Below are 26,176 nucleotides of genomic sequence, written 5' to 3'. Positions count from 1 at the left end.
ACAATGAACACAATGGACAATACAAGTCATGCTTCAACCTCATATCGTCCACAGAACGTTGATAGCTCAAGATCAAGCCAGACAAATAGACCATCCTCGTCGAAGCGCGCTCGGCAAGTGTAAACCTTTTTCTTATTTTCAGTGTGCCACCTTCTTAGACCCTTTACTTCAATTCGTCGTTCTATTCTTATTGGATATAGAAATATTATTTGTGTGTGTGTGTGTGTTGTTGGTGATACAAATGTCAGTAAGGTGGCCTTTCTTCAGAAGCTGTGTGGTTATCAAGCCGTATGAGAATACAATACAAAGATACAGTTGTGTGCTAGATACAGATGTTATAGGTATAGTCTGACCTACAAATTGCGCTTTTTGAGGTGTGCATGCCTTCAATCAATCAAGATCGAGATCATCCGCTCCATCTTCATCGAAGTCGTCTGGGTCTCTATCGTCGAATCCTTCGTCAAAATCTTGTGAAGCTCCATCATCCGGATTGCTCGCATAAGTGCCTTCTTCCTCCGAATAAGAGTTTTCCGTTCCCCCTTCGCTTTCCTCGTCATCATCGTGATGCCCGGCTCCTGCCATCATTTCTTCGTCACGATCGGAAAAATTCTCGTTAGAAGGAGAACGCGCTCTACGATCGCCTTGATCTTCCTCCGAATCAGAGAGTGCGATCACACGACCGCGTCGTCTTCTTACCGGAGGTACATTCCGGCTATTGATGGCGACAAGTTGAACATCGCCATTGTCGTGATCATGAGCGCCATGGTGCAGATGATGGTCGAATTCAACTTCATCTTCACTATCATCATTGATCTCGACAGGTCCGTCATCGATGAAATCGTTATCTTCATCTTCCCAATCTTCGTCCTCGCTTACGCCAAATTCTCCTCCATAGATCATGTCATGAATGTCAAATTCTGAATCGTCTTCATCGTCGTATTCGTCTAACTCATTTTCGCTATATTCGATCGCACAATATGGATTTGTGCAAGCTCGATTTACGATCTCGCTAGCACACAATCCGCATCGATAAACGCGATCGTCTTCATCGAAGATAGGATGCTGATATGGCTTATCATTGTGTGGAAAAATTGTGTCCCAAAGTGCCGTACCTGCTTTCAGGTTTTCACCTCGAGCTTCCTTTGCTTCTGCGTCTGTAGAAGAGGTGCTATTTGAAATGTCTGTGTCCTTATCATTGCCTTGACCTGATCGTATACTTTCATCAAGCTTGTCCACCAAACCTTTGATCATCCAAACTTCTGCTGGTCTGGCTTGAACTCTTACACGACAATGCGGACAAAGCTTTTTACGTCGTAATGTCCGACGTTGTTGTTCCTCTGTCCTTTGCTCTTCTGTCAGATATGGAGCAAATGGTGGCTCATCTGGCAATGCCTTTTTGAACCACAACACAAGACAACGAGCACAAAATACGTGACCACAGGGGGAAAGTACATGTGGTCTGTATGCGAGTTCCAAACAAACCGTACAAGCGCATTGCGAATGAAGCTGTGAGATTGTATCACTCTGAGCGGAAAGCTTTGCTTCTTGTAACTCCAGTTTGGCTTGTAAAGCCGCCCGCTCTGCTTCTGCAGCCTCAAGCTTGAACAACAATTCGGACGATTCCGCTGTGTCTTTAGGTGCTGGAATCTGACGATCATCTTGCTCTTTCAGAGGGCTTTTGCTATGTGCATGGCCAGACTTTCGTCCAGAATGCTTGTCTTGCTTTTGCGGAGAATATATGCGGCGGGTTCGCTTTTTATCATCAACGTTTGCAGGCGCACTGGTATCGTCATCGCTAATTACTGCTTTTGAACGCTTTTGTTTCTTGTTCACAGATGACTTTGGTGGAGCATCGTCTCCCTCTTTACTCAGTGAGCGCTTTCGATTGCTTTTTGCCATTTTGCCTGCTGTAAGAAATTTGTTTGAATCAATGATTAGCTGGTGATCCGACAGAAAGATCTTACAATCCACTTACCTGATGTTAGTCCCGATGCATCCTTTGCTGACTGTTGAACCTCGGTCAGAGGGCTTTTCTTGCTCTGTCTGGTCTTTTTGGAAGCCTTTGCTGGTGGCGATGAGGATTCCGACACCTTCCTTGAGCTTGCTTCTGCCAGATTATCAGTTTCTTCCACTCGTTCTTCAATTGCTTGTTGGTCTGCAGTACGGCTTTTTGAGCGACTACTTCTTCCACCCTTTCTTGCACTGCTTCTATGTGCTCTTGATGTAACCCCGTCCATCACTTGGCGCACAAAGATGCGATACAAGAATCAGATGATGGTAAGTGAATGGGAGATGCCCCTCCCAATTTGTGTCATTTGTTTCATCAGTTCGTCGGGTCTTTTTAGCTCAGCGTTTGTGTTGCTCCCAATAATTCAGATAAAATATTGTATTCAAAATCTTATTATATGGACACGCGTCAACTTGTTACCTTTGTATTCACTTGTATGTTACAGTGTCAAAGTGCCTTAATCGTGATAGGCAGGACATGGCAATGAAGGCCAGCCCAGTACGCGTTTGTTTCTCTCATGGCACCACGCCAACTTTTTCTTGTATTAATGAAAGCATCCGTTGTGCGTGCGCACGCAGCGCACCAATCTTCTCACCATTCCTCCATCCACCATCACCTTTTAACACACATCCACTTCCTCCGATTCTTTACAATATACAAAAATGGATAACGAAGAGTGAGGGTCGATTCGAGATTACCGTTCGCTCCGGCAACATTTTGATTTTAATACTAAACCCAAACATCCTACGTCCTTCGTTTGATTTTCATCCTACTTTTCAGTCTTATCGATTACGAGGAGGAGGTTACTGTACCTTCCACCACAAATGGAGCTTCTGCAACTGCCGCAGCTGCAGCAGATGGTGAAGCAAAAGACAGCAAAAAGGGATCATACGTTGGTATCCACTCCACAGGTTTCCGTGACTTCTTGTTGAAGCCGGAATTGCTACGTGCAATCGCTGATTTGGGTTTCGAACATCCATCAGAAGGTAAGTTATGGTCTCAAAGTGTTTTCTTTTGTACTTCTTGTCTCTAAAACATATCAACACGCTTTCAATCCACCACAGTGCAACAGGAATGCATTCCTCAATCAATGCTCGGAATGGATGTCATTTGCCAGGCCAAATCTGGTATGGGAAAGACAGCAGTCTTTGTCTTGGCTACATTGCAACAAATTGAACCTGTTGATGGTGATGTTAGTGTCATTGTTCTCTGTCACACACGTGAACTTGCCTACCAAATCCGTAACGAATACGTTCGATTCTCAAAGTACATGCCAAACGTTCGCACATCCGTCTTTTACGGTGGTACGCCAGTTGCTAACGATCAAGCAATTTTGAAGGATAAGACCAAATGTCCTCACATCATTGTTGGAACACCAGGTCGTATGAATGCTTTGGTAAGAGATAAGAGCCTAAAGACGAGCGGAGTGAAGAATTTCATCTTGGATGAATGTGACAAGATGTTGGAACAGATCGATATGCGTCGTGATGTTCAAGATATCTTCCGTGCCACACCTCATCACAAGCAAGTGATGATGTTCTCCGCTACGCTCTCAAAGGAAGTACGACCTACCTGCAGAAAGTTCATGGATAACCCACTTGAAATTTACGTTGATGATGAGACAAAATTGACATTGCATGGATTGCAACAACACTTTGTTCGATTGGAAGAAGGTCAAAAGAATCGCAAATTAAACGATTTGCTTGATTCACTTGAATTCAACCAAGTCGTTATCTTTGTTAAATCAATTGCCCGTGCTAACGAATTGAACAAACTGTTAGTCGAATGCAATTTCCCCAGTATTTGCATTCATGCCGGTATTCCACAAGCAGAACGTATTGAACGATACCAACAATTCAAGCAATTCGAAAAGCGTATTTTGGTTGCAACTGATATCTTTGGACGTGGTATCGATATCGAACGTGTGAACGTTAGTATCAGTTATGATGCACCAACGGATGCTGATTCATACTTGCACAGATCTGCTCGTGCTGGTCGTTTTGGTACAAAAGGTCTTGCAATCGTCTTTGTCTCATCTGAAGGAGATGAAGAGGTTCTCAAGCAGATTCAATCAAGATTCGAAGTGGCCATTCCTGAATTACCAGACACGATTGATTCATCGACATACATGTCATAAAAGAATACGTGAAAAGGTTGCTTTTTGTAGACGTAATGCTGTCTACTTTTTTGAAAATATTCCAGATGTAATACAAAAATAAACTATATTTGTTCTTGATCTCAGCATTAATTTCTGGTTTTGTTGTGTGAATATCTCTTCCTTTTTGTATCTCGCTAAGCATTCCTTTAAGCGTGGGATTTTGAGTTGAATCAAGAATGTGGGACGACCTAAAATGCGGGTTAGCGTATGAAACACCTTACGTGAATTCGGAGCTTTTTAAAAGGTGGAAAATGCTGTGCTTCTGATAGAATTTGATCTGATTGGCTCATTGTAATAAGATATAGAAGACGGATAAGGTCATCTGTCCTTTTGTGTTTTATTTTGACATCTGCGTGTGTGCACTGTCCCCCCTTTTGATTGATTCGGAGGGATCCTAACCATTGAACCCTTTTACGGCGGCGGCGGCGTAATAATGAATTATGACGCTAAATACAAACAAACAACACAGCTATCATCAAATTCAAAAGGCTGTGCAATTTATACACCCTCCCCATTCTTTCCGCCTTCGCCTAATCAAATCGATCATGTGTAAATGAATGTAAGAGAAGATAAAGACTTTTCTATTTTTTGTAAAATAAGAAGATGTGATCCCCATATCTAGAATATTTCAATTGTTTGCATTGTGTGGGTAAAGCGGTGGCAAGATAAGATTGATCAGACGATCTTTAGGATGTTGACTGATACTATTCTAGCCCAATTGTATATATGTGTTGCTAGTCATGTTTCAATACCCCCTACTTGAAGTATAAGACAAGGATGTACTCCTTCTCGTCCTTTTCATGAGAACGGGGGGGAACCATGCTTATCCGAAGAAAGAGCAAAAAAGGTGGCTTTAAGAGGTTTAATTAGTGTTTCTTTTCTCGTGTTAAACTGCGTCATTTGGTTTTTATATATAAACCGTGCCGAAGACGCGTTTTGGCACTTTGAGCGTATCTTTTACTTTTTATTGCTTTATTTCCCGCTTACAATTAGACTATACTTATGCGGGCTAAACCAAAGATGCATAACCCCGAGCTGTGTGTGTTTTATAAGGAAAAAAAAAAGACCGATCAAACGCAAGCACGCACGCACGCACGCTTTGAGAGTGAGTAACCCTCCCCCCTTTTTAATGCGCTTTGATGCACTAGAACGAAGCAAGAGCGCAAACACGGACGCACACACACACGCACACAGAGATAAACCTTACTCTAGCCAAAATCTCATTCAAGTCTATTTCACTCCGAGAGTATACATCTTATCCAGCAAACAATTCTTTGCTTGTTTGTGTCATCTTCCATTCAAACTTTGCAATTCACAAAAGCAAAGGATCGCGCTGTTGTGCTTATATGCACACTTCCAATCACAACAAATACCCTCCCCATATTCTAACGACGACGACCAGCTACGACGATTAAAACGACAAAGAACGACGTATCAAATCAAAACGAGGGACGACAAGGGAAAACATTCCAAAAGATCTTCTCTTTCTGCAAGTTTAGCACGTCCATCTTATGCAATAACAACATACCACAAAAGGACATACGACGATCAACAAAATACTATAAATAACACAATTCCAAAACGACAAGAACGACCACTTTACCCCATTCAACTCATCATTTCTTTCATTTCAGCAAATTGTGAGTATAAGCTTTTCCTTTGTACCGGGAAAGAAAGGGTCTTTCTTATTCGGTTGGTATATGCATGGAATGTTTGTTACGAAAAAGATACGTACGTACCAATCGAACAAACACAATTCACACAAGAGGGGTTCGTGCGTAATGGTTTGTGCCTATTAGCCCGCCGCGGCATTTTGTGATACATCCGGATGATGCCCTGACCTGATCTGAATCGAGGCGAGTTGTCTGGCCTGGTGTGCCTGAATGGAGTGATTCAGGGCCCCTATGGGCTGATAAAACAAAAGCATAATCAACTCCTAACAACTTCATCTCAACATTTCTCCTGTTTTGGGCGATCAATAAAAATAGCATTCTCAGAACGGGATTGTTTTTTCTATCTTCCAATTCCCAAAGGGAAGCAATTTCGTGTGCGTATTTTTACGTACGTGCATATGCAAATACCCATCATATCACACACAAAAGTGTGTGCCTAGATGCATGTGCACGCTTGCAGCAGCAGCAGCAGCAGCAGCAGCATATTGAACTGCTTTCTTCCGCTCGGCTCTCTTCTTTCTGTTGAGATCACATTTGAATTCTACGCAAAGCTTGATATTGACCCTTTCTAGAATCATTGCTTCTTTACCACCATTCAAGATTCAATCTTCGAAAGAGTGATTCGATCCTCTCTTTTTGTTCAAGCAAGATTCAAATCAGAGATACACAAACAAGTCCAGCATACTTCTGCCAATCCATCACCATCGGCACACCATTCAGCAAAGCAGGCAAGATAGAGTAGATCATGGCTGCGAAAGTTCCGCCACAGGGTTCCGATCCTGAAGACTATTACGTAAAACAGAATAGGATCGGAAAGGGATCGTTCGGAGAGGTATACAAAGGATTTTCCAAGCTAACAAGAGAGCCTGTCGCAATCAAGATTATCGATTTGGAAAATGCAGAAGATGAAATTGATGATATTCAACAAGAGATTGCAATTCTCAGTCAATTGGACAGCGAATTTGTCACGAAATATCATGGAAGTTGGCTCAAAGGCACGAATCTGTGGATCGTGATGGAATATTGCTCGGGAGGAAGTTGTTCAGATTTGATGAAGCCAGGAAAGTTTAGAGAAGATTATATCGCAATCGTTGTTAGGGAGCTATTGAAAGGATTGGATTATTTGCACGGAGAAGGAAAGTTACACAGAGATATCAAAGCAGCCAACGTTTTGCTCTCTTCTTCGGGAGATGTGAAATTAGCCGATTTTGGTGTTAGTGGACAGTTGACGGCAACGATGACAAAGAAGAACACATTTGTCGGTACTCCATACTGGATGAGTCCTGAAGTGATCAAGCAAAGCGGCTACGATTTCAAAGCTGATATCTGGAGTTTGGGTATCACAGCCATAGAAATGGCAATGGGAGAGCCACCTTATGCAGATCTTCATCCAATGAAGGTCTTGTTCCTGATCCCAAAGAACCCTCCTCCGCAATTGGATGCATCCTTCTCTAAAACCTTCCGAGATTTCGTTTCATTCTGTTTACAACGTGATCCAGCCGCAAGACCGACAGCAAAAGAGCTTTTGAAACATCGATTTATCAAAAATGCCAAAAAGACGAGCTATTTGACCGAACTGATCGAAAGACTAGAAAGGTGGAAAGCAGAAGGTGGCGATCAACACGATCAACATGATGGAGACAAAGGAGGTGCACAACAAGAATATGAAGAAGATGATTGGGATTTCGGCACAGTACGTAATCCGACGATGCGATCACAAAGGCCTGCGCCTCCGCCACCTGTTCCTGCTAATGCACAAGCAATGATGGAAAATGCTTATGCGGTAAGGAATCCTTATGATGCTCATTCGCCCGTCAAACCTCAACAAGCATCCAATATACCCCCCAACAATGGTAACGGTAGAGCTTTGCGCGATCTTCCAAATACACCTTCTAGACCGATTGAGCCGGTAGGATATGACGGACGTGCTGCTGGAAGTCCAGCTTCCAGAGTGCCAGCACCAAGTCCAGCCAAGACAGGTTCAGGGCGTTTTGCATCGATTCGTAGTTCCTCTTCAAGTGGCTCAGCAGGTGGTACTGTACGTTTGGCTGGTGCCAAACAACAAAGAGGAGATTTACCCAGACCACCTTCTGGTCAATCACAACAATACCAAGCTCAACGTCAATCGCAACAGGTCAATCAACAAGCACCACAACAACAAACACCAACACAAGCTCATCAACGTTATCAAAGCGATAATGTCACAACCGGTACCAGTCATATTGAATATGGCTCACCGGTAGGCAAAGGACACTCCAGAGCCGGTACGGAGATTGCCACAAATTATGATGATCCTCGTTATGGCAATGGAGCAGGTCGATCAAATGCTCCACAAGGTCAGAGTCAAGGTATTCTAGCCAATTACGAAGCTGCAGCGCGTGCTGGCGGTCGCTTCAGCGATGATGAAGACGATGTTTTGGAACAAGAGCGTTACAGGTTGGAAAATGTACGGTTGGGTAATGGACAAGCATCAGTTGGTAAAAGAGCAGGAGCAGGAGCAGCGGCAGGAACGAATGCAAAAGCTCCACAATCAAATTCCGTTCAATTATCAGCAATGGATGCAGTTTTATTACCGGTTTTAGAACAATTATCTCTGGCCGTTGCACAAAGACCGGATGCACAACGTACGATTGAAGAAGTACGAAATGCACTTATTCAAGCTGAACGTATTACGCCTGGTTTGACGAATGCATTTGCTGTTGAAGTGTATCATGGAATGTTGGAAGCACAACAAGATGTTGAAGGATTGGAATATGATGAAGGAGAAGATGTTGTTGAAGCAGAACAAGAAGAGGAAGAAGAAGATCGAACTGCTATGGAACCTAATCATACTGCTGCTGCTGCAAGAGCTGGTCAGGGCAATGTACCATATTATCAACAGCAACCATCAGATATGTACGCAGCACACGGTTGGGGAACACGGGCTTGACGATTACGTATTTGCCAACAAAATCCAAACATCCTTCCCTTTCTTCTTATTGCCCTTTTGTACCATGTATATCGCTCAAAGCCTCATCCTTTACGCTAATCACCTTCTTGCCTTTTTGTTCTTGAGTTCTCTTCTCTCCCTTTTTTCCGCAATTTGCAATCTTTGAACATCAATCAATCATCCATCCAATCATCAACTCATCAGATGTGCATATTAAACACCATGTACCAGTTTCTCCCATACAATCATGATCCTTTCACGCGCGCTTCTCAATTTTCCATTACAAAACATCAATCAATCAGAATTCTTTGAAAAATCTTCACTCTGGTAGTATTTGCAAATATTGTGTATTAGAGAGCATTGCTGAAAAGAAAAATGATGGAGCATGCATGCAAGGATAAAGCGTTTTCACTGTCAATAAAGAATACAACATCAGACCGAGGCTTGCTTGTACGAATAAATAACGAGATCATGGTAGAATTGCGCGGCCTTGAGAGAAAGAGAGGGAGAGGAAATCTATAATTTTGTGTCAAAAGAGAAAGGGAAAAGGTTGAAGTTTGTTGAAAGCTTGATTCGTTCCACCTGTTCACTCCATCATCATATCATTTGAATCGTCGTTATGTTTTTCGTTGTCTTGTTGCAAAACAGGTGATGAACCCTGTAACATAGAAGGCGGCAAAGGCGGCAAAGAAACTTGTTGTAATCTATACGATTCATGTGATCTGACCAAGCTGGTATAATAATGTTGTAAAAGTGCTCCGCTGCAAGATAATTTCCAATCAATAATATTGAGAAATTCTTTTTCCAACATATTTAATTCGATTAACGATATTCCTCCAACACGAGCATAATGACCATTTGTACTGAATGCATCACATAATGCTTTGCTTGAACAAACAACAGCCGCACAAACGAATCTGTGAACGGTCAAGCTGCAAATTGTGAAACCGGCAATACGTTGACAAACGCGATCAATGTATACCAAAAGGATAAGCATGCATGATTTTTCCAATGATGTGTATTTTGCTATCCGTCGTAGATAAGATAAAATCGTTATTCCTGGTGCTGCTCTTGAGTGAAAGCGGGTAAGCGAAGAAGGATGGAGAGGCAATGAATCGTTATGTGTCGTTAATCTGTTCAACATATCCGCCACCAAGATGACAATATCTTCCGGATCAGAATCTTCAAATAGAGGTGGCAATGTCTTTACGTTCTCTTCGTCTTCTTGCATTCCGTATTCGGTTGTCATTGCAGTTGATGATGGTGTGGCGTGCATTGAGGCAGACGTCTCTCGTTCGCCATCGTTCGCACCCTGCATTCGTACTTCACCGCTATCTGTACTCCTACTTCCACTTTTCGTGCTGCTATGTGTACCGATACTGCTACTTCCTGATCCTTTTCCAGATAGCGAAGAGGAGCTCCTTTGCCCTGCATCACTTGCGATTGGTTGGAAAGCACTATCGGAAATCAATTGCTCGTATAAAAGACTCGCTTCATCACTTCCGGGAGGTTGACCAAAGATTACATCAGAGGGCGATGCTTTTTTACTTGAGGAAGATCGTTGCCTTGAACTTTCTGCAGAATCTCTTGGAAGATTTGATGGTGAGACTAGCGAAGATGAACTACTTGAAGCCGCTCTTGCAGATGCCGTTGAAGGAGAAGCATGCTTGGAAGCCATTTTCGCAGAAACGGAAACAAAGGTGTGTTTATTTGACAAGGATTAGAGTTCTCTATCCACTTGTACTGTTTTTTTACGGCCGGCCAATGCATGAGACTTGCACCATCATATTTTTGGGACGATGCAAACACTTCTCAGCAAAAGGCCGGAAAGAGAAAGAGATTTGTGTAAATCACTTCGGTGAAAAGGCACGGTATTGAGCGGCGTAATAAAAACAGAAGATGACTTCTATCTTTAGCGATCGTAATTTTGATTAATTTATTTTTGTCTTCGGGTGGGCGTTATAGAATGTAAGCTTGAATATCTTGATTGATATTTGAAGGCATACGATTCGTCTCAGAAGATGATAGCAAGGAATAGCAATTGTAACAATCGGGTTTGATTAACTTTTCTTTTGATCCTTCTTAATCGTGTACACTGTTCAAATGGCGTTTAATGCGTTTTATGTATATTGTGCATGTATTCAAGTCAAATTCATTTCGCGTTCCAGGAGGACAGAGAGAGTGTGTCTGTGCCCGAGTCTTTAATCGGCACAAGATAATAAAAAAGTTATGCATGCACAAATGCACAAACGATACGCATGACACGTGCGCAAAGTTAGCGTGCGTTTAATCTGAACAACAACTTGGTGGAGCATTAAACGCGAATGAATCCGGAACACGGAGTAACACAAGAACACTTTTTAAAGTTCTCTCCACTCTCATTGCCATCATCAATCCATCCACACAACATGAATGATGGTGAGGAGATAGAGGCTGTCAATGATGTGGAAACAACAAAATCAGACTCATCTCCCAAATCCTACTTTCGATGGCTGCAATCATTGCGAACAAAGCTGTTACACGGAGAAAAGTCTAGGCTGCCAGAACTACGAGAAGCATTAGATCAGAAATATTCTGTTTGCCTATTGACGTTCGATCAAGCTTTGTTGAGAGGAGCACTGGCATTGCAATCCATTGCAACACGAAATGATGCAAGTCAATCATCCATCTCGCTACCTTTGAGCGATGCATCCGCTCTGTCAGAAGTATTTAGCATTCATCGAGCCCATACATTTGACTCAGCAGGAAGCTCATTGGATGCACGCATATATTTGGCATACGTCAGTCTCATTCTCCATCTCCATTACGTTTACATGGAGACTCAGCCGGCAGATGTAGAACTGTCATCGAATGAGCTGGAAAGCTCATCTTCTAAAGCAACACTTGACTTGGTACATGACTGGACAAACGATGAGGCTGGACCAAAATTTTATCAAGACGGTCGCTATGCAAGCTTAGGTGCTGCCAAAGCACCAACACAAGCGCAAGCAAAAGCTGCTGGGATTGATGCAGAGTGGGACGCAATACTATCTGTGGATGCAGTTCGCTTTCAATTACACGAAGCTGTCACACGGATAGCAGCAGATCAAGCTCAAAGTCAAAAAGTCTGGTCTCTGTACTACCAGTTTGAGCTCACCCACCAAAGTCAGCCGCCAAGTGAAAGGGACACAGAACGGATCAAGTCTATCTTGCTGTCACGTTTACGTACGCCTCATACACAATACGAAGCCACAGCACAAGCTTTGAGCTCTTTTGTCACACAACGATTGCCCCCGGCAGAATATGAATCAATCATGTCAGCGGCATACGATATGGTAGGACGTGCGAAACAGATCATAGAAGTCACAAATCGATGGGAGGAAACGGTCGCATCAATACCGGCATCATCTCGAATTTCGCAAAGATGGCTTGCATGGAAACCGTACACCTCATGGGCATCTGGATTGATCGTGGGAGGCGCAAAGAAGGGCTCAAAGACGATTGATACTGACAGTGTAATCGCCATTTTCGAGCGTGCACTTCTGTATTGTGGCTTACCGCCATCCTGTGCCGAAGAATTGATGTCATGGGGTGGATTGCCGATCAGCAGGGAAGAAATTGCATCAATGCGAGAGAAAGAGAGTAAGCAACAACGCACGGAAAGGCGGGCGAAAGAAGAGGAAGAACTAAAGGCAGATTTGCAAGCATGTGCGGAAGTTTGGTCCAATTACTTGCATTTCTTGCGATCGGCAAAGGCATCTGCATCGATTTGCGATGATGTCTGCGCTCGTGCTACCAAAGCACTTCCGGCAAATGGTGCACTGCAAGGTCAGATCCTGCGGACGTATTGTCGTACGGGAAAGAGCGCTGAACAAATCGATGCCACCTTTGCAACGATGATGTGCAATGAAGAGCTGCAAAGCAACGCAGAATCCCTCACTGAGCTATTCCTTGCACGTATAGATATAGAAAGGGATAGGGCCGCACAAAAGCTCGTTTCGAATGGCGAAGCGAAGGATGTACAGTCAGCGTTCGAACTGCTCATTTATTCCTCTGATGCTTTCATGAGCGTCTTTGCTGTCATGTCTTTTGCGCTAGAGAGTATTGCTCAGGTCAAGCCAGCGGATGAGCAGCTGCAGCTTCATCAAGTCGTCAGTCAATGGTGTTTGGGAGGAGGACAAGAAACTGCTGCTCTAATGGAACCTTTTTGGGATGCAGCAATGAAGGCGCAACCCACAAATCACACGGCTATCCTGTTCAGTAGTAAGTACTATCAAATGAGGACGATGTACGGTCAATCGAAACACCTGTTGAAGCAAGGACTTAGCAGAAGGGATATTAGCTCATCAAAGAAGTTGGAACTGGCACAAGAGCTACTGCAAGTCAGTCGGTTGTCGGGAAGTTTACCTGACGTGGATTGGGCTTACCATAAAGTAGCACAAGAGCGTGAAAGAAGCTGGTCAGAATATTATGCTTCTTCTTACGCTGCAATGTCTGCGACTGCCAACGAACAAACGGCTGTTGCAGATACAGAAATGGCCGATGAAGCCGTCGATACTGGCTCAAAGCGAAAGGCGGAGAATCACGATCAAGATCAATCACGCGAGCCAATGTCACCGGAAGACAAACGCGGTAAGATGGGAGAAGTCAAGAATCAACGTGATCGGGAACACAGTTCGGTCATCGTTGATAATTTACCGGCCGATGCGAGTGAGAAAGACATCTTTGATCTGTTCAGAGATTGCGGTGACATTCTTGAAATCACTGGACCGAAGGTCTGGCAGAGTTCAAATGCACAAGAGCAAACAGCTACAGCACTTGTTGAATTTGTCAGTAGGGATGCCATCCCTGCCGTTCAAAGTCGTCAAGGAAAGCCCATCCGATCGCTTCAGGTTAATATTCATTTAGGTTACAAGTGCACATTATATGTCACCAACTTTCCTCCCACATACGATTCGGATGAAAGCATGCGGGAGTTGTTTGGCGAATTTGGTCGGATTTTTGATGTTCGCTGGCCAAGTAAAAAGTTCAATGCTACAAGAAGATTTTGCTATGTGGTATTCTGCTCGCCAACTGAAGCGCATGCTGCGCAAAAACAGCTTCACAATCGCTCTTTCGCAGAAGACAAGACGGTCATGCAAGTGATGATGTCTGATCCTAATCGCAAAAAGGTTCGCAGTGATGCGTTCAAGGACGATTGTGAGCTATTTGTCAGTGGTTTGCCAAAGCATGTAGAAGAAGCAGATTTGAAGGAGTTGTTCGGTCAGTCAGTAGCCCAAGTCAGGATACTCAAACATCCCGATGGACGTAATCGTGGAATCGCCTATGTGGACATGGAAACTGCATTAGATGCACAACAAGTTCTTGGAAAGGCGGCTGAGATGGATGGAGGTGGCTATCGGTTGCAAGGAAAGCTACTGAGGGTCAGCAAAGTAGATCAAAAGAAGATGCAAGGTGGGAACGAGTCCAATAGCCTGACGTCGAGGATGGACATCGAGAGAAGGAGTAGATGTCTATACATCCGAGGCTTACCATCTCATGCCCAAGAAGCAATCATCCAGCAAATTGTCGAAAAGGTGTTAGGACATGGTAGTGTGAAGCAAATCGAATGGCAAGCTGGACAATCGCAAAAAGCAACGGTAGAGTTTATTGATGCCCCAACGGCCGGTCGAGCAGCCTTGATTGCATCTTCGACGCTGTTTTACGATGAACAACATCCCATTCAACTTGTCCCACTTGAAAGCAGAGGCGCAGCAGGTCGAATGACTGCAGGATCTAGCGCTACAATTTCACCTTCTTCGTCAAATACAATGATGGATGAAGATACAGCTTCGACCAATAATATGGTACCTCGACAAGCCGGCAATCGTTCTAACAGAGGCGGTCGAGGAGGCAGAAGAGGAGGACATACATTCGTTCGACAGACAGGATCCGTTCCTATGGATGTGGAAGATACGAGCAAGGGTAAAGGGCAAGATGCATTCCGTCAAATGTTAGGAAAGTAGGAATGAGTTAGGAGAGTGATCAACATTCGATTGTACAATATCATTGCCATCATAGCGAATCAAATAGCATGTAATTATAATTGATAACAAACCGCCGGCTTTGTCATGTCTTTTAAACTGTGGCTCATCCATTCTGTAAAGGCCAACTTTCCCCGCCTTTGATTGTAATGATGATGATGTGTGTCACGGCGTCTTTCTTTGCAAGCCAAGACGCGTTGGTTGTATGTATTGTCAGCCAAACTGTTCTGCTGCATGTTACAATGCTAGGGTGCTTCCGCCGGAGCGGGCTTTATGCTTTTGTCCGCGTGTGTTGTGCAATGCTCTGCGCTGCGCACCCTGAACGCTAAAGTATTCGCGCGTGTATATATTTATGCAGGGAAATAATTGATGTGGCTCAATAGAAGCTTTCTTTACAACGCGTACTCACGGGATATATCACTTACGCATAGACATGTCAACCAACAAGCAATGCTTTGTTTTGATTTCCATTAAGGGTGAACAATGTTACCCTTGTCTTTCCCCCTTTGAGATTCAACGCAATGGATAGGTTGACATTTAATTACTACAAACAGGTACATTATGGTAAATGACGACTAGGGTAAAGTTTTCCGAGCTTCCTTTCTCTACATAAAAAGGGTTGTTGTTTTTCCCCGGCAACTAACCTAAATGAGAAGCCACATGAAAGGAGAAAAAGAGATTGATCTTCTATGCATAATGAGTAGCTCATATATGTACCTAGATTTCGATCGACATAAAGATCTTATACTTATAATTTGAACGGAAAAAAAGAATTCTATTATCATTTTGGTGTGGGAAGAGGAGGTAAGCCTTTGTTCCTTTCTCTCAAAACCAAGCGACTGGACATGCACTCTAAACCATAGAAGTCCGGAGGGGGTCCCCGTTATATCCAATAATGATCTACTCCATTAAAGTTTTCTGCATGTTTACATTAGCCCCCCTCTCCTCGGCAAGAGTAGAAGCATATCCCGATACAGATTAACGGCAATCAATGTAAACTTTCCACTTGTGGTCGGCAGCAGCTATACTATATAGTTGAATTGTTTCTAAACCTTTCTTTCTTACTATCACCAACCACTCCCACTCCCTCTTCCATAGGCCATAGCAAGTGCCATCGATTTAGGTCTCAAGCAATAACAATTATCACATTCGTTGAATTCTTACGACAATAATAAAGTCTTTTATATCAACAAACCACACATTCATTCATCAACACAAATCAATCACAATGAGAACATCTGCTTTTGTTACAATTTTAGCCACTTTGGCCGTTGCAACAAGCACATTCACATCAGCTGCACCAATCCCAGAAAGCAATGAATTACAAGAACGTTCAATGACATCTCCAAGAATTACATTTTACTCTGGTAGTCAATTAGACAATCCAGCATGCGGTGGACCAACACCTTCGCGTAACAGTATGATCGCTGCCGTCAAAAAAGGTGGTGCATTCGCATGCGGTGATCATATTCGTATTTCCCACAAGAACAAGCATATCAAAGTTAAAGTTGTTGATTACTGTGAAAGTTGTTCAGACAGAGCAGTTGATCTTACACCTGGCGCATTTGCAAAATTGGCAAGTTTGGATACAGGAATCATTACGGGTGCAAGAATGTCACTCGATTAAGAAAGCGCAATCGCGATCGATGATGCCTTCCCTCTTTTCCTCTCTGTTCTGCTCCTCCCCTTGTTCTGCTATTCGAAACGGGTTTTGATGACGCTCACGAAAGATATTAAAAACGTTTTTTATTTTGCAAATTTCTTTTTATGATATCCTGCCGTGCAGGTGATTTTACGTTCTCCCACAAGTTTTTATCTCAACAACTATCCCATTATGGACACCGTCTCATACACACAAAGACTTGTCCTTGCTCTCCTCTAATTCAAAGGTTCAAATTGAGGCATTTTTCATACAATTTTTGTATTGCGCGCCTCTTTGTGCTCTTTTTCTTTTACCCATACAGATCCTCTTTAATGGTACTTCTACTCATTTACGTTTGAAAGTGTTGGGCTGGTGTGATAAGATGAAGTCTGCCCTTAAGATAGAATCGATCCGTTATGATGTGTGATGATGACCATCGTCTGTGAACGCATTCATTGTATTGTTTTCTCCACTTATTGCAATCGCCCCCCCTTACGCTGCTCCATTACTTCAAGCGGCACGCGCTTATTGAATCTGAGAGGGGGTAAAATTGAATCCGTCCAAGCCAGGTAAACGCCGGGCACATAAGCGGCTAACTGGCTTGCTTGGCTTGACTGCAAAAATTCTAGCTCTCGTTGTTACGTTTTGCTACCACTTCAAGTTCACCTTGTCATTTGACAAAAGACTTTTACACATTAGTCTTTGTGGTCAGTCAGCATTCAATCGTGGCCGACAGACTATTCGAAGTGGACGATAGGATCGCATTTTGTAGCATTACCGGATTCAACGACCACCAATCCACACAATCGAGTCGTAGACAGAGATCTGATTCTCATCTTGGCAAATCGCAGCTGGACTCTGGCTTTTGCACAAATACAACTTCGACCGCATGAACTAAAGAATCCAGATACAACAACACTTCAGCAAGCCTCTTCTCCTACTCACAATGGTTGGCCCTCCTACACTTCGTCGTAATTCTGCTTCATCAAAAAGAAGTGGAGAAGGACAAGATGAAGATATTTCACAATCCGATCTTCAAGCAAGGGTAGATCCAAGTCAATTGGAAGAGATTCGAAAAGGTATAATAATGCCTGGCTTAGGAGGTAATCGTGGAAATACGGAATCAAAGCCTCCTCTAAAGACGTCTTTGTCGGATCGCTCAACGACATCCCTTCCACAAGGAAAAGACATCACTTCAAATACTTCTAGTACACCTTCTACTGGAGCACAGACAAACACAAACGCTCAGAATCCTCCCGCTCTTGCATCTATGCGCAGTCTTTCTTCCGGTGCTGATGTAGGTGGAATTCCACCCAGCAGAAGTCGTGCACAACCAACGCTCAAAGCGTCCATGTTGAAGAAACGCATGGCACCGCCAAGTGGTGTTGTAAAATCGGGAAATACGTCAAGTGGAAAAGTATCATCAGGTCCAAAGATTGGACAAGGCACACCCGCAAGAGCAACAAGATATTCTTTACCCGTTCGTGCCGATAAACCGGTAAGAACGAGTAAGACGACCGGAAAGCATGTCGTTTTGCCCAGTGAAAGTCAATTGGCACCTTTGCCCGGCGAGGAAGATGATGAAGAAGAGGAAGATGACGATGATGATGACGAATCATCAAGTGAAGAAGAATCGGATGTTGAAATTGCTTCAAGAGCAGATGATGAATTGGCCGACGATTTGGACGAAGAAGAACGCGAGAAAGCAAAAGAAGCAGCCAGAAAACGAAGAGAAGAAGCTGTAGCAAAGGCAGAACAAGCAAAGAAGGAAAGAGCTGAACGCAAATTGGCCCGCAAACCTAAAAGTGCACCTGGTCATGGCACGGCTGAGCAAGCATCCGCAAAGGCGAGATCTGCCTACCCGGGCATGCGTGGCCCAGCACATGCAAGAGCACCACCACGAGTACCAAAAGCATCTGGTCCAGTCTTTCACACCTTTGAACGTTTGGCACCTTCAGCACGTTTGCATACGCCTTTGCCTCGTTTGACATCATATGCCATCGCACCTTCTATCCACCTTCCGACTTTGATCGGCTTCTTGCGCAGAGAACATGGTGTTCGTCCTAGATTGTACGACGAATGTGCTTATGTGGTGTATTTCAAGCCGCTTCTACCTGGCTTTGGTAGAGCAGAAGTGAGAAGCGCTCCAGAGCCACGATACGGCAGCCCTGGCGCTGAATCAAGAAGAGAACGTGAGATCGTCGAACGTGAAGAAAGCGGATATGTTGGAAGTTACTTTGTAGCAAACAACAAAGACGACGAAGGCGATGCGATTGATGAACAAGGCTATATCATGGGAGGTGAAGGTCGTGGTCAAGAAGAAGATGAAGAAGAACAAGCAGAAAGGAGAAGGAAACAGCAAGAGTCTAATGGTAGAGGCGACGTCACTGAAACCGAGACCGATCGTGAAGGTGAAGATAGAATCCGAAAAGACCATGGAGAAAGTGGTAATCGTAGTGAAGCAGAATTTAGTGAAACCGAGCAGGAAAATGACCGAAATATCGGGCGTGTGAATGAAGGGTTGGAAGAAGACCCTTCAGAAGAAAGTCCTCTGCTAACTACAAGCTACGATCGACTCATCACAGAGGAGGAAGATGTCGATGGGGGAGCCAAAACACCTCGTGCCTTACAGCCAACAGATAATCTTGAAGCAGTGCAAGAAGCAATCACCGAATTACAAGAAGAGGAAGCTTTAGAACAAGAAGAGACAGAAATTTCAAACGCTGACAGAGCAGGCGCGAGAGATTTGTACGATCAACAGTTACGAATTGAGGCTGGCGATGTAGAATCATCAATCATGCCTGTTATGCGTTTTGAAGATGAGGAGAGGGATGCAGGAGGACGTAGCCATGATACATTGGAAGATGGCGAATTCAATAATGGGCATCGACACCGCAGCAATCAACATCATAGAGGAGAAGAAGAATCTCGACCTTCGCATCGTACAAGACGTACACGAAAGAGAGTACGCGAGATGGGACCAAATATGGCTTCTCACAATCATGATTGCTCTACCAATATGCTCACTTCACGTTCGATCATGGAAGCTTTGCAAACTGCCGAATTGGTTATTTTGCCCTATGGAGTGTTGGTGATGTACAACATGTCAGCAAGTGAAGAGAGAAGTGTGATCAACGATGTTGTGAGCTCTGGCTGCTTACGCGGTGGTCCATCCTTGGGTGCAGAAGGGGAAGAAACGGAATCTTTCCACTTTTGCTATGATCCTTCCGTCCCTGCACCACGCATCTTCAACGATTTCTTCACCTTCAGAGCATCAAATCATCTTTTGAAACTTTCTTTGGCTCATGCGATCGCTCAATCTACGAAGCTGAGCGTATTCGAAGAGAGCATGCAACAGACTTTGGAACTAACAAGTCACATCCCAAAAGAATTAGCAAGTTCAGGAGAACTGAATTTGAAAAGACGAGAAGCTTTACGATTGACGGGAAGATTGTTCAAACTTCGTGTTGATGTTAATTTGACATCAAACGTTTTGGATACGCCAGAATTATTCTGGAGTGAAGCATCTTTGAAAGCACTGTACGATGCAATTCGAGAATATTTGGAAATCGATCAAAGAGTGGAAAACTTAAACGAACGTCTTGCAGTAGGAAATGATTTATTGGAAGTGATTCATGATCATTTAGGATCTCAATCAATGAATCAAATCACTTGGATTATTATCATTTTGATCGTCGTTGCTTGTTTTGTCGCATGCGGTGAAATCTTGGCTAGACTTGTTCTTCACTCCCGCAGTCAATCAGTCGAATACATCATGCGCAAATTCTCTTCTGAACAATTGATCGAAGCTGCTTCGATGTTCATGATTTCTTCCTCTGCAGGACAAGATGATGTAGTGCAGAATACAATGGGTCAACTCTTGCTCAATTGATCATCCGATCCAATACCTCTACGCACAGAGGCTATGTACCATATCTTTCTTTTTTCATATATCACTCCATCAATACATCACTGATTATTTTCAGAAAAAGACAAAAGTTGATAAATTATAGTATAGTACAATGTGTATTTACTGATTCAAATCCAAATCTGCATAAATTGACTCATCGCCTTTTGGTGTAAATTTGGCCAGAGGATTTTTGGCAAAGATTGGTTCAAGTGCAAAGATTAATTTACGACGTTTATCCATTGCACTGATTAATTGATCAGAAAATTGAGGTTTAATCGGTCCACCACCACGATTTTCAGCAACGAAACCTTGTGTTGAACCTTGAGCAGTCATTGCTGAACTACTTGCGCCTGGCGTTCCTGCAGCTGCCGGACTATTCGCAGCATTCGTATCTCCAATCGCCGCTGCTGCCACTGCTGCCGCACCACTGCCAGCTCCAGAGGTACTTCCTTTTTTCTTCTTTTGTGCAGACATACTCTTTCGGATTTGTTGTTGTCTTTTTAGCCAACCAGATTCGATTTCCCTTTCGGCAGAAGTCAAACAAGCAACGTAATCTTGATATCCCATACGATCTTTAGCAAGCTCGTATAAACGTAACTTTCGTACTTCGTTGATTCGAATTTGTTTTCGAAGTAGGTTTTGTACTTTACGTAAAGTTGAAGAAATTTCATCATCCGTTCGATCTGACCAATCAATCGAATCTTCATTCCCAATCACATCAATCGCTTTGAGCTCACGCATCAATCTGTCTTCGTAATCTGCCATATCTTGAGAAGTACCTGCATTGCCTCCTCCATGTCCACTTATCAATACTAGACCACCCGGTCCAGCATTCTGATTGGCTTGTTGATTCGCCTCTCCTGAATCATCACTAGGCGGTGGCGTTGGTAGCAAAACACTCAAAAGTCGTTCTGTGAATGGACCTCCGCGTACTTCATCCAATGAACCGGCAAACAGGTGATCGTCTTTCAATTGACGTGGATCGAACTTTGGAGGTTTTGTCATGTGTGAAGAAGCAATACCCGGTCCCATTCCATTGCTACTTCCTGGCATAGACCGTCCATTCATATTGGCAGAGACTGGGAATGCGGACTGTAGCGGTGTAGTACTGTAAGGGGCATTTGTTAGGTATACGGTAGGTACAAGTGCACCATTTGCTTCTTCCTCTTCCCATATTTCCTTGTAATGTCTGCCAAGCGAAGGAATTGAGAAAAGGTCCATATCTTCAGATTTGCTGGATAGCCAAGCCAAATCCTCATCCGTCAATGTTCTAAACCAACCATCACACCATTGTTGAAAGGTATGAAAAGGCACTTGATCTTGCTTTCTGTCCCTTGCTCGACTAACGGCTGTATCCTTTACAACTGCTTGTCCCGGGCCAGGTCCGACTGGAGTTCCTGCTGCCGAAGCTGCAGCCGCTGCTTCCAATCTATCTCTCTCCTTATCTCTTTCTCTCCAATCCATTGATGAGAAATCAACATCCACTTCATCAGGCTTGATCGGATATGGTCGAATATGCCTTCTCTGTCCCTCCTTTGGTATAAACGTATCTGGTGTTCTTTTGGGCAATTCCCACATTGCAGCTTGCTGGATTTGAAAGGGTGTCAAAGGCATTTGACCAAAGTCATCACCTCGCAACCCCAAAGGTCTTCTAAGCATGCCACCGGATAGTGAATCACGTTTAAGATGTGCAGTTTGCGCAGTTGGGTTCAATTTCAATTTGTGTGTAGATGCAGCACCAGTCGAACTGGAGAACATCGATTCACGCTTTGGCCATGATGAATCACCTTGACCGGATACTCGAGAAGATGCTGGAGGAGCAGGACTATCAATTTCCGATTGAGAATATTCATCAGCCGATCCATCTCGATCATTCGTGCCACGATGGCGTTTACGCTTATTGAAAAATCCTCTTCCCGGTCTTGATGGACCTTCATCATCCCAATCACCATCAGGACCTGGACTTGCTTCACTTCCAGCTCTGTTTGTCGATCCAAGTGCGTGTGATCCTGAGCCAGATGCTACACTATGTGCATCTATACTCCTATCCCTCTCTGATTCTCTCTTTACCTTTATTCTAGGTCTTTGTCCATCTCCAGTCGGGAGTGGTTGTGTAGCAGAAGTCGGTGAAGAAAGATTTGCATTTCTGTTGAGCTTGCCTGAGCTAGTCTGTAAATTCAAAGGTGTCGGTCTTTCTTTTCTTGCTGAGCCTGTTGGAGATCTACTTCTCGATCGTCTAGCAGATGATGATTCGATATTTTCCAGAGATTCCAGAAGTGTCGTTCGTCTTGTATTGGTACCTTTGCCACCACTTGTGATATTCTGTTCATCATTTTGTACAACTTCAAGCTTTCTCTTTAATAGCTTCTTTCGATCACGTAATATGCGTGCAAGTGATGCTAATTCATTGCTTGAAGGTATATCTGTCGAAGCAGCAATTGAAGCTATTTGTATCGATGCAGAATCACGAGATGATGATGCTATTGGAGTTGAAGATCGAGTACGATGGGTTGAAGGCATCTTTGAAAAGAACCTTTTACCCCAAAAGGCTCACCAGGAGCAAAAAGGTGTTGTTGTATGCGATTGAATCAGATGGTATTCATGTGTGAAGAGAGCTGAGCAGATTGGCAAGATGATTTTGCTTTCTCTTGCTACGGGGCTGAGTCTTGCGCCTTTTGTTTGTGGCGTACACTTGAGTGTAAATCGCTTCTGCTATATGCTCCGAAGGTGATCTTGGTGACGATCAAATGTGAATAACCTTGCGTCCGTGCGCGTTGAATGATGGCTCTCACAATTGACGATAACGATGAGCGCGCGAAGGAGGATTGAGTTCTGCTTGTCGTTATTTGACTTACAACCAAGTCAACCTTCTTCTCGTATCACCAAAGAGTCGTGTCCACCAGAAATAACAACCAATCCTTCTTATTGAAATGATGACAAGCTGTTCAATATGAAGTGCATAGATGGTCAACGAGCCGTTCGGATTTCGCTTAACGTATGGAGATGGGTACGATGCAAAAGACAGGCACTTTGTCTGTGTTTTAGAATTGCGCGCGCACTTTCTCATCTTTAGCGCTTAAAGGTATCATCGTGTTTGTTTCATTCAAAAGCGCGTTGAGTGCACGTGATCTGGTTCAGATCTTGATTGCACTTCTTGACACTTCTCGGATTGTCACGGTATTCTCATAAGAGTGAAAGCGGGCGTATTTGAGCACAAAATTGCATGTACGAATGAAGAAAGTGGTAGAATTGACTCAAATAACACGGCTTCACTTCCTCCATTCGCAAACTGCCATTAGTCGACTCAAGGAAAAGCAATGATGCCTCTTGCATTGTACAAATTGGCAATTGTGGCGTTGGGAATTCTTTCCACTTTGATTGTGGCACAGGATCACATGCACTTGATTACAAAGTCGAATGACCTGAGCATATCTGCTGACGATTACAAGCAGGTTTTCTCTCGTCATGGTGAGTATATGCGCGCATTTTGGTACATCTTCAAAAGCAATGCTGATGAATGCATTTATTCAGGGTCTGGTATGATGGACAAAAGAAGTACAAATTGTCTTCGCTCAATCTTTGCCCAAATTGGATTGTCTTGCGATGAAATGGAAACAGATTCAAACGCCATGAGCAAAGGTAAGGCAAGATGAATAATTTTAACATGCTTTTCTTGTGCTGAACTGTGTTGATATTTTTCTTAGCTGCCGTTCTGCTTACAAATTGTGATCTGGAAGGCACAGAGATGGAATTGCCAGAGTATTGCGAGATCGACAACCTGGATGGAAATTCTCAAAGATGTCTTCAGTGAGTATTTTTTGACAAGCTGACGATAACCATGTAAACTGATGACTCTCGGATATCCGGATGTATGCACGCGCTTTTAGACAGATCGAAAAATCCAATCAACTTTGGACAACGTACACGATCCACAAACAGAATCTTCTTGCTCATTGTCATGCACTTAAGAGATTCAATGATGAAGACGAGGCACGAAATTTATATCAAGCTGCAACTACGGAGAAAGTGGCTTTGCTCAAGCTTTTGCAAGTGAAGATCGAGGAGAGTCATACGAAAATGCAGCAAGGTTGGATGGTTTGGCAGCAATTACAGGCAAATGCGCGTGAGAGGGAGATCACATTGGACATGATTAGCTCGCAAGGAGAAATACAAATTCAAAGACTGGAGGATCTGGCTTTGGAAGCTCGCGAGCATCGTGATGAATATCTTATCTTTCAAAAGGAGCGCATGGAGCAAACTCTGCTTACCCTGTCCAATTCGGCAAACGAAATGATGTACAAGTCGACAGAAGAAATCTCAAGAGCTGTATCTGATGCCATGGCAAAGCAAGAAAGTCGTCACAAGAATAGCATTACCAAGCAGAACAAGAACTTTGGCAAACAAATTGCAGCACTGGTTTCAATCGAGCATGATCTGAGTGCTGTCTTTGAGAAGAATCAGAAGATTTTAGCTGCAACGTACGATGAGCACATCACCTCACTACATACAGCGCAAGGAGAAGCAAACCAAATCTCAACATCATTGGCACAGGCGGAAGACAAATTGCAATACCTCATGGATCTGCACGCTTCGCATACTCGAGCTCTTTTGGACGAAGTGATGTCCGCTCAGGGCGTCATGAATGCTGCAAGTGCTATGTTGAATGAGACAGTAACGCTCAAGTTGGGTAGCAACCTTGAGAGAAGCTGGTTCGGTTCAATGATGGTAAAGTTGCTTCCCAACTCAGTCGTTCTGGATGCCAAGCTTACCAGACTTGCTCGCAGATACCGTAGAAGTATGTGCCACCGTAATGCCCAAGATTCAACACGATGACACTGACTATCTTTCCTTCTCCACTCAGTCAAAGCTTTGCTGAAGCTGACCAAACTCGTTGGAGCTGTTTCAGCTTTCGTTCTCCGTTCAGTGTTTGATACTCTTTGCGACGCGATCCGCAAATTAATGGTAAGTACATGCTTGTCGACTGTTGGGTACGATGAGAATACTGACATCGTTCTGATTCAGGGAGGATCGATGCTTTTCATGCTTCTCTGGAAAGCAATCGTACGCTCAAAATATCGTCGTATCGTTCGCACACATCTGCCTGCCATTTTGGCCGCTCAAGAGATGAAGCTTCTCGAGAGCGATGTCGACGATCCCGAAAGAGCCTTAAGTGGTGGAGTATTGCGTCGTAATCGCGATCGGGTCAAGGTCGTGAAGCAAGATGCAATGCCTTTAGTCGACAAAAGACAGTGTCGTTTGTTGGCCGACAGCAAAGGACAGCTCTCCGTTGATTGGATGACGAATTATGGGGGATAATGACCATTACGTGCGACGATACAAGTACAGTGATGAGTTGGGAACAAAGGAGAAGTCGTTTAAATCGGTCAAGATAGCCGAACGTCGTGTAAATTTGATTGATGTATCATAGTTGTATTCTTAATCACCTCTTTTTCATAGCTCTTCCGCCCAAGCTCTTGCCGTTTGCCCTGCCCCTTGTACGATATCTGCTGCTGCTTTTGTCAAATCGTTTGAACGTGAAGAAGAAGTTCCAAAGATGTAATAAGATGCCTTTTCGATACTGAGCAAGACGTGATTAGGAAGATGGAAGATGATCGAATACCACAATAAGCCGGACAAGGTGATCACCACAGCGACTGTTGGAGGAGAGTGAAGAATGTCAGCAATCGAATGATAATGAATCTCTTTAATTGAACATACATAATAGAATCGTTTCCCAATCTTCCAACATTGAAATTACCAATGAGCCATCTATCCACATATACCCTCTCCACAATTGATCATGAATGTCGGTAAATATAGTTCGTTTGGATAATCTCTTATGGGTATATTGTCC

At 43.6% G+C, this 26,176-nt stretch overlaps 10 protein-coding genes across 10 annotated transcripts; 6 read left to right on the top strand and 4 right to left on the bottom strand.

The window, feature by feature from the left end:
* Positions 1–390: 390 nt before the first annotated feature.
* FA14DRAFT_179781 (uncharacterized protein) lies at positions 391–2,237 on the bottom strand (the record flags this gene model as incomplete). The annotated part of the gene is made up of 2 exons (XM_025500949.1): positions 391–1,907; positions 1,976–2,237. 2 exons carry the CDS (start codon positions 2,235–2,237, stop codon positions 391–393), a joined length of 1,779 nt encoding a protein of 592 aa, XP_025356726.1.
* A 433-nt stretch (positions 2,238–2,670) lies between these two features.
* FA14DRAFT_179780 (putative ATP-dependent RNA helicase) lies at positions 2,671–4,145 on the top strand (the record flags this gene model as incomplete). Its single annotated transcript, XM_025500948.1, has 3 exons — positions 2,671–2,684; positions 2,789–2,994; positions 3,073–4,145. The coding sequence occupies 3 exons, from the start codon at positions 2,671–2,673 to the stop codon at positions 4,143–4,145; spliced, it is 1,293 nt and encodes a 430-aa protein (XP_025356725.1).
* Positions 4,146–6,584: 2,439 nt separating this feature from the next.
* On the top strand, positions 6,585–8,768 carry FA14DRAFT_164778 (Pkinase-domain-containing protein; the record flags this gene model as incomplete). The annotated part of the gene is made up of 2 exons (XM_025499910.1): positions 6,585–7,818; positions 7,870–8,768. 2 exons carry the CDS (start codon positions 6,585–6,587, stop codon positions 8,766–8,768), a joined length of 2,133 nt encoding a protein of 710 aa, XP_025356724.1.
* A 709-nt stretch (positions 8,769–9,477) lies between these two features.
* Positions 9,478–9,987, bottom strand: FA14DRAFT_115388 (cyclin-domain-containing protein; the record flags this gene model as incomplete). The annotated part of the gene is made up of 1 exon (XM_025496105.1): positions 9,478–9,987. A coding segment is annotated over one exon (510 nt), but the record flags the coding sequence as incomplete, so codon positions are not given.
* A 1,162-nt stretch (positions 9,988–11,149) lies between these two features.
* On the top strand, positions 11,150–15,129 carry FA14DRAFT_172963 (uncharacterized protein). Its single transcript, XM_025500443.1, has one exon. The coding sequence runs from the start codon at positions 11,177–11,179 to the stop codon at positions 14,750–14,752; it is 3,576 nt and encodes a 1,191-aa protein (XP_025356722.1). The 5' UTR covers positions 11,150–11,176; the 3' UTR covers positions 14,753–15,129.
* A 938-nt stretch (positions 15,130–16,067) lies between these two features.
* Positions 16,068–16,847, top strand: FA14DRAFT_135178 (uncharacterized protein). Its single transcript, XM_025496999.1, has one exon. It carries the CDS (start codon positions 16,107–16,109, stop codon positions 16,395–16,397), a length of 291 nt encoding a protein of 96 aa, XP_025356721.1. The 5' UTR covers positions 16,068–16,106; the 3' UTR covers positions 16,398–16,847.
* A 931-nt stretch (positions 16,848–17,778) lies between these two features.
* On the top strand, positions 17,779–20,478 carry FA14DRAFT_146810 (DUF155-domain-containing protein; the record flags this gene model as incomplete). The annotated part of the gene is made up of 3 exons (XM_025497330.1): positions 17,779–18,051; positions 18,244–18,856; positions 19,328–20,478. 3 exons carry the CDS (start codon positions 17,779–17,781, stop codon positions 20,302–20,304), a joined length of 1,863 nt encoding a protein of 620 aa, XP_025356720.1. The 3' UTR covers positions 20,305–20,478.
* On the bottom strand, positions 20,374–23,008 carry FA14DRAFT_55038 (uncharacterized protein). The gene has a single exon (XM_025502522.1). The coding sequence runs from the start codon at positions 22,840–22,842 to the stop codon at positions 20,443–20,445; it is 2,400 nt and encodes a 799-aa protein (XP_025356719.1). The 5' UTR covers positions 22,843–23,008; the 3' UTR covers positions 20,374–20,442.
* Positions 23,009–24,251: 1,243 nt separating this feature from the next.
* On the top strand, positions 24,252–25,447 carry FA14DRAFT_55023 (uncharacterized protein). Its single transcript, XM_025502521.1, has one exon. It carries the CDS (start codon positions 24,400–24,402, stop codon positions 25,153–25,155), a length of 756 nt encoding a protein of 251 aa, XP_025356718.1. The 5' UTR covers positions 24,252–24,399; the 3' UTR covers positions 25,156–25,447.
* Positions 25,448–25,863: 416 nt separating this feature from the next.
* FA14DRAFT_111261 (uncharacterized protein) lies at positions 25,864–26,128 on the bottom strand (the record flags this gene model as incomplete). Its single annotated transcript, XM_025495940.1, has 2 exons — positions 25,864–25,976; positions 26,041–26,128. Coding segments are annotated over 2 exons (201 nt in total), but the record flags the coding sequence as incomplete, so codon positions are not given.
* Between the last annotated feature and the right edge of the window lie 48 nt (positions 26,129–26,176).

Source organism: Meira miltonrushii (genome assembly GCF_003144205.1).
Source record: "Meira miltonrushii strain MCA 3882 unplaced genomic scaffold FA14scaffold_2, whole genome shotgun sequence".
NCBI lineage: Eukaryota > Fungi > Basidiomycota > Exobasidiomycetes > Exobasidiales > Brachybasidiaceae > Meira > Meira miltonrushii.
The sequence above is the reverse complement of the archived record's forward strand: the minus strand, read 5'-3'. Positions and strand labels throughout refer to the sequence as shown.

What these genes read in the sequence shown, in the direction of transcription:
- FA14DRAFT_135178 (XM_025496999.1), top strand. Translation starts at nt 16,107, where the DNA reads ATGACATCTCCAAGAATTACATTTTACTCTGGTAGTCAATTAGACAAT.
- FA14DRAFT_55038 (XM_025502522.1), bottom strand. Translation starts at nt 22,842, where the DNA reads ATGCCTTCAACCCATCGTACTCGATCTTCAACTCCAATAGCATCATCA.
- FA14DRAFT_172963 (XM_025500443.1), top strand. Translation starts at nt 11,177, where the DNA reads ATGAATGATGGTGAGGAGATAGAGGCTGTCAATGATGTGGAAACAACA.
- FA14DRAFT_55023 (XM_025502521.1), top strand. Translation starts at nt 24,400, where the DNA reads ATGCAGCAAGGTTGGATGGTTTGGCAGCAATTACAGGCAAATGCGCGT.